The following is a 15,026-nucleotide window of genomic DNA, read 5'->3' on the forward strand; positions in this document are numbered from 1 at the left end:
ATAATACACTAAAATGACAAATTCTACAAAAGACTGTAATTGCCAGACCTTATTAAAAAGAAAAATATAGCTGGGTGCAGTGGCACATGCCTATAGTCCTAGCTACTGTGGAAGCTGAGCCAGGAGTATCACTTGAGCCCAGGAGTTTGTGCCTGGCTTGGGCAAGGTATTGAGACTTTGTCTCTATAAAAACAATTTTTTAAAAATAAAAATATTAAATTTATCATAATTATTTGAGTAATGTTCATAAATATTAACAACTGTATATTTTAGTAAGTAAGTAAACATAACCCAAGAAAATCACATTTTCAGTTCAGATTGTCTTTTGTTTGTTCTTTTTCACAGAGCGTATGAAACTTCTAAAATGTATCGTGATTTTAAATTAAGAAGTGCACTAATTCAGAACAAGCAACTAAGACTGTTACCACAAGAACATGTATATGATAAAATAAATGGAGTATGGAATTTATCCAGTGATCAGGTACTGTGTAAAGAACTTGTGAACCTTTTGGGAGAGTGTTTTGGTAATCATTTTTCCATTCATCGTTGGATTTACGTAGTCAGTTCTAATTGTTAAAATTAGCATTATAGGAAAGCAATGGCCGGGCGCGGTGGCTCAAGCCTGTAATCCCAGCACTTTGGGAGGCCGAGACGGGCGGATCACAAGGTCAGGAGATCAAGACCATCCTGGCTAACACGGTGAAACCCCGTCTCTACTAAAAAATACAAAAAACTAGCCGGGTGAGGTGGCGGGCGCCTGTAGTCCCAGCTACTCGGGAGGCTGAGGCAGGAGAATGGCGTAAACCTGGGAGGCGGAGCTTGCAGTGAGCTGAGATCCGGCCACTGCACTCCAGCCTGGGTGACAGAGCGAGACTCCGTCTCAGAAAAAAAAAAAAAAAAAGGAAAGCATATTATTTTTTGATAAGTACAAGTTAGGTTGACAATAACATCCCTATTTTCAATTCAATACAATGAAATACCTGATAATCCTGGAATATCTCCTTAATTAATGAATCAAAAACTCCTGGTGCTATGCTAGGTGGTAAAATCTAACTGTGGAACAGAGTAACTCCACTCCTACCCTTATAAAGAATACAATCTAATGTGGATTGTTGGGGGCTGTTACGTATGTTTTGTTTCTCTCTCTTGCCACAACTCCTTTGCCTTAACCTGTCCAAGGTTTTGATTGATAATTTTAGTAAGGTCTAACATTTAGGCACTGTGCTAAGGGATTGATTTACATGGGATATTTAATCAGATCTCCATTTTACATTTGACAAAATACATCAAGAAGAAATTTCCCTGTGGTCAGACAGTTGGTAGGTACTAATGGTTTAATGATTAGGCAGCCTGACTCCAGAGTCCAGGCTGTCAGTCATCTAATTGTACTGCCATCGATGAATGATGAAGTCATTGATACTCAACTTTGGTATTTCTTGCTGCTGTAAAAATAAGTTATTCTGGTGATTAGAAAATTAAGAATAGGTATCCAAAAAAATGATCATTTCTGTATCTCATTGCTGTCTTTTACAGGGCAATTTAGGAACCTTTTTTATTACCAATGTGAGAATTGTATGGCATGCAAATATGAATGACAGTTTTAATGTCAGTATACCATATCTGCAAATTGTAAGTACATACATTTTGATGACCTTATTTTAACATAAAATAAATATTTTTGTTCAATAGTTAATTGGACTTTTAGGATTAGAGGAGTTCTCTCTTCCTTTTTTAAGTGGTAGCAGTTATTAGCTGAAGGCATATTTTAAAGATGTTGATAATTTACTATGAAATATTTCAATGTAGAAAAGATCCAATTGTACTACATTCCAGAGAAGCAGCACCATTATCAACTTGCTATTAGAAGAGAAATATACTGGATTCTAAAAATTTAAATAGTTATACAGAGTAAGGTGTCTTAGATTCCATCCAGAGGGCTTTAATTATTAAAGTTTTCTGTAACTTTTTCATGAGGCAGGTGTGTGGTGCTTCCTTGGCATAGCTTTAGCACACTGATCCACAGTTTTTCTTGACTCTCTTGTCACTTTCTGCTCTAAAGCTTTTAAAAGCCAGAAGGAATTTATTAATTCTGCAAATGAACTGCTTTCATTGTATTTAGATACAGAATGTAATACAAGCTGGATTCATACCACAGATTTAGTGAAAGGAATCAAGATCATTTTTTGTGATAATACTTTCAGCTTAAGTTCAGTTAAAACTGTTAAAATCAGGCTGAGCTTGGCAGCTCATTCCTGTAATCTCAGTACTTTGAGAGGCTGAGGCAGGAGGATTGCTCGAGGTCAGGAGTTCGAGACCAGCATGAGCAACATAGCTAGACCCCTTCTCTATTTTTTTTTGAAAAACAAAACTATTAAAATTCAAAATGAGAACTGACTATATCTGAGACCAGTTTGTTTTGGGAGTAGGTAAAGATAGTTCTTTGTACTCTGCTGCTGCTATGATAAATAAGTGACTCAGTGAAACAAACTGTAAACTGCAATCCACTAAATAATTTCATTTTATATGAAGAAACTACTTACAGAATTCTAGAACAAATTAGATGGAACATAAAAATAGTTAATGAAAATCTCATGAGGTTATCCTGTGATAATTGCCCTTATTGTAGGATATATAGTCTTAAGTAATATTTATTGAGTAGACAGAATGTATGTGATACCTGGAAAATACCATTTTTAAGAAAAGAATTCCTGGCCCATGAGAAGAATAATTCTTTACAAAATATTCCCAACCCTATCTTTGGCTAAATTATTTGATTTCTGAGTTTCTTTAAAATTTCTGATAATTCATTCATTTTTATGCCAAATTTTGAGTACCTACTCTGTGCCAGGTGCTAGAGATACAATCATGAAAATCATGAACCAGTATACAGTTCCTGCCATCAAGGGGCTTTCAGTCTGATGGAGAAAAGCAACATATTAAACAGAAAGCCATAGAATCTCATAGGAAGAAAATTATTTCTTGCTATCAAAAGAAACATAATAATTTATAATCAAGGCTGGGACAATGTAACAAAATCTACATAGGTATTTGACAAATTGGTGTTTGTATTGCTATTGCTTTTTTATATTGCATTAACGTGTTACAGCTTGCCTAACCTAACTTCTATTACACTGAATAATTACTGAGTAGTAAACAACCTTGTGCTTTCTGTTCTTTTTGTTATTTAAGAATAGAATTGCCAAATATGGCCTCTGAAATGAATTCAAGTGGCCCAAACAACTTGCAATCTGATATCATCACAGTCTGTCACTTCAGCAGTCAGTCTAACTTCAGCTCTACACCTCAGCCATTACCCTGACCCCACTCCTATAGATATTTATATCAGCTTCTTGCCAGTTTCTGTCTTACCAGCCTGTGTCACCCACAGACACCTAGTTAAATTACTTATTGAAAGCCAGAATGCCAGTGTTCTGTGATTCTTTTTTTCTTTTTATAGACAGGGGTCTCACTCTGTTACCCAGGCTAGAGTATAGTGGCATGGTCTTGGCTCACTGCAACCGCCACCTCCCAGGTTCAGGTGATCCTCTCACCTCAGCCTCCCGAACAGCTGGGATCACAGGCGTGCACTGCCATACCTGGCTAATTTTTTTGTAATTTTTGTAGAGACGAGGTTTCACCATGTTTCCTAGGCTGGTCTCAAACTCCTGGACTTAAGCAGTCTGCCCACCTCAGCCTCCCAAAGTGCTGGGATTACAGGCATGAGCCACCGCCCCTAGCCAGTGTTCTGTGATTCTTAACTGGGATTGTATATACTCTTGGTGGGGTGTAAAGTAGCCCAGGTGAAAGGCCAGGTTTTCATAACAATTATCATCAAAGCCTTTCTTCTTTTTCTCAGTCTGTTTCTCAAAGTTGCCTGTCTGTCTAGAAGCATGGCATTCCATCATCACCTGCCAGATTACCCTTCTCTGGGCTTTCGGTCTCCTAGTCATAGTGTTAGGTCCTCCATGGTTCTCCCGTACCCTGCCAGTAGGTACATTTTCTGTCACTTCTACAGGCCCTACCTGCCATTCTGCATCTACTCTCCCCTTCTCCCAGGCCACTGGTGTCACCGCCTATCTTCCGCTAACCAAGCTTAGTCCTCACATCACATTTACCAGTTGATGTTAATGACACTTTGATGTAGCCCAACCTTCCTTGATGTCTAGTGATAAATATTCAAACTTTTTTTTAAAACTTAAATAGAATGGAGGTCTTTTAAGAATGTAGCCACCTATGATGGAAGAAACAGAAGGCACATGTGACTTTAACAAACTAGCCTTAGGAGCTACAAAAGACACTGGCTTACCAAAACTGAAAGATTCCTAGCCTTTTGTTTAAAAGTTCAAACTGGGCACCGTGGCTTATGCCTATAACCCCAGCACTTCGGGAGACTGAGAAAGAAGGATTGCTTGGCCGGGTGTGGTGGCTCAAGCCTGTAATCCCAGCACTTTGGGAGGCCAAGACGGGCGGATCACGAGGTCAGGAGATCGAGACCATCCTGGCTAACACAGTGAAACCTCGTCTCTACTAAAAAAATACAAAAAAAAAACTAGCCGGGTGAGGTGGCGGGCAACTGTAGTCCCAGCTACTTGGGAGGCTGAGGCAGGAGAATGGCGTAAACCCGGGAGGCGGAGCTTGCAGTGAGCTGAGATCTGGCTACTGCACTCCAGCCTGGGCGACAGAGCAAGACTCCGTCTCAAAAAAAAAAAGGATTGCTTGAAGCCAGGAGTTCCAGACCAGCCTGGGCAGTGTAGTGAGACCCCTATCTCTACAAAAAATTAAAAAGTAGCTGGGCATGGTGGCACATGCCTGTAGTCCTAGCTAATCAGGAGGCTGAGGTAGGAGGAGGATCCCTCAGCCCAGGAGTTTGAGGCTGTGGTATGCTATGATCACACCGTTGCACTCTGCCCTGGGTGGCTGAATGAGACCTAATTAATTTAATTGTCTCTAATTTTTAAAAATGTTCACTCCCTGGAAGTGAGAAATATTTGAGTCAGGGAATTTTGTGCCTATTTCAGAGATGTCTTTCTTATGTTGCCTCTTAAAAGTTTGCCACCTATTTTCAGTCTTGTTTCTTTTATTTGATCTCTGCGGGAGCTTAATGAAGGAAGGAGGAGGATTCTGTTCTTTAGATTATGAAAAGTAAATACTGTGTAAAGTTTAAAAACTGAGTTAAAGAGTCACTATTCAATTAATAAAAACTTGCATGTTTTTCTTTTTCATTTTGTATCTAGCGTTCAATAAAGATTAGAGATTCAAAATTTGGTTTAGCTCTTGTCATAGAAAGCTCTCAGCAGGTAAGATCTTGTTTATTTTTATTAATCTTTGATTTTTAAAACTATGTGACAGTCTAGATTTTTAGTTTTATTTGTATAGTAATCAGTTTACATCTGAGAAGAATATTAGCTTTAATATGAAGTTATATATGAAGTATTTGAAGTCATACAGAAATTGTCCCCAGAGGAAGAATCCTGCTTATGCTTTTTTGTTGGACAGACATGATCATTTGTGATCATCACTTATTAATGACAGAATCAAATCATTGTGCTGAGGGCTTTTCATGCATTATCTCAATCTTTACACAACCCTATCATACAGCTACTATTTCTCCTCCATTTTATAGTCAAGGAAACTGAGGCTTTGAGAAGTTAGGAACCTTACCCATGATCTCACAGCTAGTAAGTGATGGGGCTAAGCTGTGATCTCAAGTCTGACTGATTTACCAAGACTGTCTTTGAGAAACACAAACATATATTTGTGTACACACACGATTTGAGGTCTTACATTCTCACACACACATTATATGCTATTTATAACCTGCTGTGCTCCATTATGCCAGGTTTTTGCAGAAATGCATTTAAATAAAACATGCTGGTCTCATGGTAGTAGTTTTGACTGGCTAAAATTTTAAATACACTTTTTTAAAGTGATTTATAAAATTACTTATCTACCTTCTAAATTTAAACATAAATGTCTGCTTATTCCTTTCCCCTGGCCTACAGCTGCCATTTATTGAGTATTTACTCTGTTCCAAGAACTGTACCAAATGTCACATATATGTTTCTCTTATTTAATATGACAACTTGATAACCATTTTATGGTTAGAAAATTGAGGCTTAGAAAGGTTAAGGAAAGTTTCTAAGTATCCTACAGCTAGTGAATTAGTGGTAGAACCAGAATTTGAACATAAAAGCATGTGCTTTTAACCCAGAACATATACTCTCATCTATTACGGTATGCTACTTAGTTTTTTAACACTCCTCTCAAAACACTGTATCATGGCCCAGTTTCTTTCCTAATTCTTCAAGGAGATAGCCTCAGATGGCCCGTTTCCTTTCTTCTTTTCATGTAGTCTGTTCCTTTTCAAGGCCTAATTTAAGAAAAACATAGTTCCCTTGGCCTTCACAGTCTACAGTGTATTTTTTAAATCTTGAAAGGTTACCTTTGATATTTCAGATGAACTTATATTTGGATATACTTCAAAATAAGCCTGCATTGGGGGAGGAGGGGTTCAGGTGAGAGCGAGGTTACAGATGAAACAGAGTTGGCCACGTGTTGCTGCTTCTTGAAGCTGGCTGATGGCTCCGTGGAGGCTCCCTTGTGCTCTTCTGTTTTTGTATATGTTTGAAATTTTTCGTAATAAAAAGTTTAATTGAAAAAAATGAACTTATGTATTATGCTCTAAAATAAGGACAATTTGAGCTATAATTTATCTTATACTATGAATACTGTTCTTCAGACTTGTTGGGTTTTTTATTATTATTTTATCTTGTAGAGTGGTGGATATGTTCTTGGCTTTAAAATAGATCCTGTAGAAAAACTACAAGAATCAGTTAAGGAAATCAATTCACTTCACAAAGTCTATTCTGCCAGTCCCATATTTGGAGTTGATTATGAGATGGAAGAAAAGGTAATTTGTTGAGTATGTGAAATAAAGTTTGCATTGCTTTTATGCAATCTATAAAATTCAGATGTAAATACTACTGTGCACATGTTGAACTGTGTTTAAAATGGTGAATATACAGATTCTGCCCAAGTGGGCACAGCTCCTGGATTATCACTAATTGGTACCTACCACCTGTCTTCTAGTTGGCTGCTTCATCATTCATTCCTGCCCTCAATACCTGCCCTTGAAGGTGGGCAGCCACCTAAGTAAATTTCCATGTGCAATGCTCCTCTGATACAGATAGACTTGAGTCTCTCACTCTGTCAGATTTTTATTTTACGTCAGCCCCCTGTGAGCATGGACAAACCTTACAGGCCTCATGAATACCATCTTCTTCCTTAGTACTCCACAATATAGCAACTCCAGGAGCAGGCTACATCAACACGGCCTGCATCCATTCCTGTTGATCCATACTTCTGCCATATCAGTTATGAAATATTTTGCATATCCTGCCCACATGTCTGCTCTTTGTCTTCTTCATGATTTCTTTCCCGGTTGCTGCTAGTATTCCCTGCTCTCCAGGTACATGAGCTCTCTTTTGGCTTCACTTGTCTCTCCAGCTGGGACCCTCATCATCCAGTCTATCAGTTGTGTCCTCACTACCCACTCCATTAGAGGTGTCCTTTGTTACTTATGTTACTGTCCACTCTATCACCAGTACTCTTGCTAGAGGCGCTAACTCTGATGTACTTGCTGTCCCCTCTATTGTTGGTGCCCCCCACTGTCTGCTCTATCACTGGGACAGTCACTGTCCAGTCTGTCAGAGGTGCCCTTGCCATTTGCTCCACTGCCATTGTCCTTGCTGTCCTCTCTGTCCTGGTCCCACCACTGATCACTCGACTGTAGACTCCCTTGCTGTCTGTTCTTTTACTGGCACCCTCATTATGCACCCTATTGTTGGTGCCCTTGCCGTTTACTTTATGATCGGTGCCCCTGCTGGGGCTTCTTCGCATGCTGAGCCATGTCACAGCCATTAGTTGTATCTCTCCTTCTGCTCTTGGACTACAGCATGTGACTTTAGTGAGGCCCTTGTTGCCTGGTAGTGCTCCTTGTACTTAATTTTTTCCCTCCCTGTCAAATTCTATATATTTGTCCTTCTAGCTAAAACTTGCATCTGGGTTTCTGACATTGTATTACATACACTATGTATTTCATCATCTGAACCATCCTTTCTTTTTCTTCCCAACATGCTCTTCTTTCAGCAGTCTCCCTTTCACTCTGCCTTCTCTGTATATTCCTTGGTAATATCACCTGCTTGTTCAGCTTCTTCAACTTGTACTTTTGTGGATGACTCTAGATCTTTCCTTCTGACCTTGACATATTCTTTCAGCTTATGGTTCCAAATACCCTTCAATATTTTCATATAGATGAGCATCCCAAATGACATTAGTGAAATTTCTTATTTCAGATTTATCTTAGTAATTTAAATAATTATGCAAGTCAATAAGATACACTAGGACTTGGATGAGCATCTCAAACTTGGCCTACCTAAAACTGGCCTCCTCATCTTTTTCTCAAAAGCAGCAACCTGCTGATTTATTGAATTGTTTACTTATGTTTTTGGCACTGTCAAAGTCAGCTGCACTGAAAACTTTGAAGTATTCCTTCATTTTTCCCATTATCTTATTTTACACTTTCAGTTATACCGGTCTCTTCCCTGTTTCTAGCTATTATTCTTCTTTGTAAAATAATGTTGCAGAACAGGCATGGTCCTTAGAACCTGACTTTCAATCCCAGTTTCATCATTTATTTGTGATCCTAAGCAAATGTGAGCTTCAGTTTTCTCAGAATTGATATAGGGCTAGCCACGGTGGCTTAAGCTTATAATCCCAGCACTTTGGAGCAGCTGAGGGGGAGAATCACGTGAGGCCAGGAGTTTGAGACCAGCCTCAACATAATAAGACAACATAGTGACACCCTGTCTCTACTAAATTTTTTTAAATTTTAAAATTTTTTAAATTTTAAAATGATAATAAAATTTAAAATTTTTTAAATAATAAAAATTAAATTTTAATTTTAAATTTTAAAATTTTAAATTTAAAAAAAATTTTAATTTTAAATTTTAAAAATTAACCAGGTGTGGTGGTGGCCCGCCTGTAGTCTTAACTACTCAGGAGGCTGAGATGGGAGGATTGCTTGAGGTCCGGAGTTTAAGGCTACAGTGAGCTATGATCATGCCATTGCACTGCAGCAGTGACCTATCTCTTAAAGCAAGACCCTCTCTCTTAAAAAAATAAAAGAGAAAAACAGACATAATCTTTCTTAGAAAGTTATTGATCATGTCCATTAAATGCCTGGCACATGGGAGATGCTTGACAGGTTAGTTCCCCTACCCATTCTCTAAGTTTCTTTTTTTTTTTTTTTTTTTTTTTTTTGAGACGGAGTCTCGCGCTGTCGCCCAGGCTGGAGTGCAGTGGCGCGATCTCGGCTCACTGCAAGCTCCGCCTCCCGGGTTCACGCCATTCTCCTGCCTCAGCCTCCTGAGTAGCTGGGACTACAGGCGCCCACCACCGCGCCCGGCTAATTTTTTGTATTTTTAGTAGAGACGGGGTTTCACTGTGGTCTCGATCTCCTGACCTTGTGATCCGCCCGCCTCGGCCTCCCAAAGTGCTGGGATTACAGGCGTGAGCCACCGCGCCTGGCCTCTAAGTTTCTATTGTTCTCTTCTCCTGTTCTTTGACGCCAGTACATAATAGCAGCTAGCCATAATAGCTCACTGTCTCACCTCATGTGACTTCCTACTCAAATGCCATCTCTTCAGGATCTTCCCTGACTGTTCTTCTAAAACAGCAATTCCCATCACTTTATTCTGCTTGCTTACTTTCTCTCTCTCTCTCCTTCCTCCCTTCCTTTCAGAATTAATCAGTCTCCTCCACTATAAGTGATCTCCATGAAGTCAGTGGTTTTTGTCTGTTTAATGGCTATATCTCCAACAGTCAAAACGAGCACATAATAGTGAATATTCATAGTTGTTGGATGACTGTGTTAAACATCTGCTGTTTGTCATTCACTGGTCTAAGCACTTTATATGCACCATCACATTTAATCTTCCCAACGATACTGTGAGGTGTATTATTATTATCGTTATCCCACAGTTAAGGAGACTGAGGCTCAGTTAATTTACTTGCACATAGTCACACAACTCTGAACGTGGTTGAAACACTAAGGCTATCCTCAGCTTTGTTATAACTGCTTTTTGTAGGTTGAATCATATGATAGTGTTGATATTTTATCATTTTGACATAAAAAATGGTAGTTTCTTATGGTTCAACATAATATGTAGTTATTGGTTATTGTGTTTTATCTTTTTCTCTACTCAGTAAATTATAAACCCTTTGTGTTTAACGGTAGGATTTTATAACCCTTGTTAGTACTGGCATAGTACCTAATATAACAAAGGGGATATTCAAATATTTGAAAAATGAACAAATAAATGTTAGTTGTACATTTTATTCTTTACCTTTAGAATATTCCATAAAAATATTAGTTCTTTTACTTTTCACAAATTCTATATAATGACTATTCTGAGGAAAATTGAACATTTGCTATTATGCAAAACTTAGTTTTTCTAAACAATGTGAAAGAAACTGAAAGTCAACTCAGAGTTTTTTCTTTAAAGATATCTGAGTATTAAGTATGTGTAAATTTCTCTCTCTAGTTCTTTTCATGATATTGACTTCAGATGTGAAAGCCTAGGTTTACTTGATTAGTTTTATTACTCAAGTTAGTTTTTTAATAAAACAACGTGAATTATACCATGATTTTTATAGACTTTAGTAGTTTGTAATTGTTATTTTAAAAGTATTTGCAGTTCTCATGGTACATTTAATATTGTCTCTGATGCATTTTAACGTCTGCTGATTTTCAGCCCCAGCCACTTGAAGCTCTGACAGTTGAACAAATTCAAGATGATGTAGAAATAGACTCTGATGATCACACGGATGCTTTTGTGGTGAGCATCACAAAGGAGAGCATTAAATTTCTTAAGGATTTTATCTCAGTCTTGTTTAATAAAATAATAGTGTAAGTGTGTGAAACACCATATAACTTGAGATTTTGATGGTATCTTATACCTGAGTTTGAAGATAATATTTTTAGTGAGGGCCGGGCGCGGTGGCTCACGCCTGTAATCCCAGCACTTTGGGAGGCCGAGGCGGGCGGATCACAAGGTCAGGAGATCGAGACCACAGTGAAACCCCGTCTCTACTAAAAATTACAAAAAACTAGCCGGGCGCGGTGGTGGGCGCCTGTAGTCCCAGCTACTCAGGAGGCTGAGGCAGGAGAATGGCGTGAACCCGGGAGGCGGAGCTTGCAGTGAGCCGAGATCGCGCCACTGCACTCCAGCCTGGGCGACAGCGCGAGACTGCGTCGCAAAAGCGCGATCTCGGCTGAAAAAAAAATATTTTTAGTGAGGGATTTCTTTTGTGACAATAACTTTTAAATTACCAAAATCAGAAATACTTTGAAGCCAGGCACTGTGGCTTACACACGTGTAAGCCCAGCACTTTGGGAGGCCGAGGCAAGCAGATTGCTTGAGGATAGGAGTTCAAGAGCAGCCTGGCCAACATGGCAACATGGCAAAAATCCATTTCTATAACAAAAGAAAAAAAAGGAAATAAATACTTTGAAAACTTAGTTATTCAGAGGATTTTAGGATTTTAGATATGTAAAGTTTTTTCATACTGTGAATAGAACATGTTAAATATTGTTAATTAATTTAAAATCTATACTTTCATTAATTTTTATGAATGTTCATCTGTTATTTTATAGGGATCTTGTTTTGAAAAGGACATATATTTGAACAATAGCCTTCCTATTTCCAAATTGGTATCATTTAACTTATAGCCAAAATAATAGTGCTTTCTCCATTCTATGGCTATTAATCTGACTAGAATACCTGTCTGGTAAATACTTTGAAACAGGCCGGGCGCGGTGGCTCAAGCCTGTAATCCCAGCACTTTGGGAGGCCGAGACGGGCGAATCACAAGGTCAGGAGATCGAGACCATCCTGGCTAACCCGGTGAAACCCCGTCTCTACTAAAAAATACAAAAAAAAACTAGCCGGGCGAGGTGGCGGGCGCCTGTAGTCCCAGCTACTCTGGAGGCTGAGGCAGGAGAATGGCGTGAACCCGGGAGGCGGAGCTTGCAGTGAGCTGAGATCCGGCCACTGCACTCCAGCCTGGGCGACAGAGCGAGACTCCGTCTCAAAAAAAAAAAAAAAAAAAAAATACTTTGAAACAAAGGTGTGAAATTAGTATAAAATAATTATACTACTACCTCAAACTATATTCATTTGCTGACACATTGAAGTACTTGTTTTGTTTTGCCAGTATTATCTTCTAAACCAAATGTAGGGAAGAAATTGTGTAGCTTCTAAGTCGTTCTTTTTCTTTTCTTTTTTTCTGTTTTTTACCTGTTTCTTGCCATATGACGGTTAAGTCATTCTTTTTTATCTCCTTTCAAGTTAACAGTGCTAATCATACATTACAAAGCACATTTTTTACAACTTAAGATGTAACTCTTGTAAACATTAACAGAGTGAATTCTGCTACCAGCATTGTAGAGACAGATGAAAAAAACATTTCGCAGTAACAGAATGTGAAATACATTTACTTATAAAATCATTCTGCAAATTAGTACCTTAGCCCACTGATCTATTAGAATATTATATGTCCAGTTTGTGAAATAGAATTTTCTTTGTCTTTATAGGCTTATTTTGCTGATGGCAATAAGGTAAGGACATTTATTTTACCTACAGTATATGAAAAAAGTTTCTAAATTCCAACATTTCGCATTCACAAACTTATGTGAAACCTATTTTTTTGTTTTTTTCCTCTTCCTTGCCCACCTTCTCTATTCCCATCTTATCCTCCTGTCTCCCAAAAAGCAACAAGATCGTGAACCAGTATTTTCAGAAGAACTGGGGCTTGCAATAGAGAAATTGAAGGATGGATTCACCCTACAGGGACTTTGGGAAGTAATGAGTTGATTGATCTTGAGTTGAGATGGATTTCTATTAAAGATATCTCTAGTTTAAAGATACTAGTCACCTGCCATAAGTCATGGAATAGTTTTTATATTTACAGCTTTTATATTTAAAACTTGTAAGAGTTTTTTTAATGATTGAGGAAAAAGTCATTTAGAAAACTTCAGTTTTCTAAAAATTATATTTAAAATTGTCATCAAAATGTACCTAGTTTATAAATGTTTATTTTGTACTTAATACCTGTAAAGTCTTAGTTTTCAGATATTAAGTGACTGTATCATGTTCGGTTTAATAAAGAATTCATGCAGTACCATTTAATGTTTTGAAAGTATTATTTAAAAGAAAAAGACTATTCTTATGGAATAATCAAAATTCTGCTTTCTTAATTGTAAAAATCTGGTTTAAATATCCCATGGCTCCTGGCCAGGCATGGCGGCTCATGCCTATAATCTCAACACTTTAGGAGGCCGAGGCAGGCAGATCACTTGAGGTCAGAAGTTTGAGACTAGCCTGGCCAACATGGTGAGACCTGTCTCTACTAAAAATATAAAAATTAGCTGGGCGTGTGGTGGGCACCTGTAGTCCCAGCTGCCTGGGAGGCTGAGGCATGAGAATCAGTTGGACCTGGGAGGTGGAGGCTGCAGTGAGCTGAGGATTGCACCACTGCACTCCAGCTTGGGCAACAGAGCAAGACTCCGTCTCAATAAATAAATAAATAAATAAATAATCACATAGCTCCAAATGTAAACCAACTCTAATACAAATTGTAATCCTTAAACCTGTCATTTTTGTAAAAACTAAAAATTACAACTAACTATGGAATACATCAACCCCCCTTTAAAGTGTTTTGGATGCTATTTTGTAAGAATTTCAATGTAGTTTTGGCAAGAAGACATTTACTCTGTAAGAAAATAGTTTTGTTTATTAGCTTTCTCTTTGTATTTATTGAAACTTCTTTGAATTTTCAAAAATAGGATATTATTTTTCTCATTTCTTGGTTAGCTAAGACTTGTTGACTTCTAGCATCATTCAGTGTTTTTGACCACTGTTTCCATGTAAAACACATTGTAAGAAATCTTTTTCAAATAATTGAAATTAGCCAAAAGAGCCCTCTTCTTCCAGACGGAAAAGTTTGTAAAAACATTTAAAATAAGATGCAACTCTGTATACAACCATAGACATACAGTACAACCAAGTACTAACCTAAGTTTATTAAAAATCAACAAAAGCTACAAACTGGTTTCTTCATTTAAATGGAAAAGGATTTCTACATTTTAAGGGTTGGAATTATAATAAACTACCTTTGTGATGGGGGGAAAGAGTGTATGAAAAATTTGTACTGGTCACAGATAAAATGCTGCCATAACTGTTGTTTAAATATTTTTTTTCAAGCAGAAGAGACTATAAAATTGCCAACTAGTAAGTAATAATCTCAGATGTCATATGATGTTTGTATCTGACTCATTAATCTTTTCAAATGTTAGATTTTACGTGTAGAGAGAAATGAGTCATTTATTGTTTAAACAAGGAAGCAGCTGTTAGTTTTTTCTAGCGTGTTAAAACCTTTAGTGGTATCTATAAATGGAAAAAGAGTCAATGAGCTCTTCTTTCAGCTGTTGTTTTAGCAGCTGACAGTACCATTGATTTCACTGTGATGTAAAATAAAAGAAAAGGCCTTAACTCATGGATAGAAACCTTGAAGTTTAAAAATACATAATTCCTTGATCTGGGGCATTCATTCATTCAACAAATATTTATAAAGCACTCACAAAACCCCTAGGCTATAGCATTTGAAAAGAACAGACACTCCCACAATCCCTGCCTTCATGGAATTTGTTTTGGGGGACATGTGTAAGAACACCAACTTTTGAAATTACAGTATTTCTACAGCCCTACTTGAGTTCAGATAATGTGACAATATGACTATGTAATAAAGTATTTAATAGGACAGGTGTGGTGGTTCACATATGTAATCCCAGCACTTTGGAAGGCCGAGGTGGGCAGATCACGAGGTCAGCAGTTCGAGACCAGCCTGGCCAACATGGTGAAACCCTGTCTCTACTAAAAATACAAAAATTAGCCAGAGGTGGTGGC

The 15,026-nt window shown here is 37.9% G+C and overlaps 1 protein-coding gene across 3 annotated transcripts in view; it reads left to right on the top strand.

The window, feature by feature from the left end:
* BBS5 (Bardet-Biedl syndrome 5) overlaps nucleotides 1-13,250 on the top strand; it is a 28,593-nt gene extending 15,343 nt beyond the window's left edge. For 2 of the 3 annotated variants that reach the window (XM_009182390.1, XM_009182389.3), the window contains exons 6-12: nucleotides 346-481; nucleotides 1,534-1,629; nucleotides 5,235-5,297; nucleotides 6,776-6,910; nucleotides 10,815-10,898; nucleotides 12,656-12,679; nucleotides 12,834-13,250. In XM_009182390.1, the coding sequence (XP_009180654.1) occupies nucleotides 346-481; nucleotides 1,534-1,629; nucleotides 5,235-5,297; nucleotides 6,776-6,910; nucleotides 10,815-10,898; nucleotides 12,656-12,679; nucleotides 12,834-12,935 (640 nt within the window). In that variant the 3' untranslated portion in view covers nucleotides 12,936-13,250. The remainder of the gene's footprint in view (nucleotides 1-345; nucleotides 482-1,533; nucleotides 1,630-5,234; nucleotides 5,298-6,775; nucleotides 6,911-10,814; nucleotides 10,899-12,655; nucleotides 12,680-12,833) is intronic. The other variant, XM_009182388.2, reaches the window with a different exon arrangement.
* The last annotated feature ends 1,776 nt before the right edge of the window (nucleotides 13,251-15,026 follow it).

This window comes from Papio anubis, chromosome 10 (assembly GCF_008728515.1).
Source record: "Papio anubis isolate 15944 chromosome 10, Panubis1.0, whole genome shotgun sequence".
Taxonomy (NCBI): domain Eukaryota; kingdom Metazoa; phylum Chordata; class Mammalia; order Primates; family Cercopithecidae; genus Papio; species Papio anubis.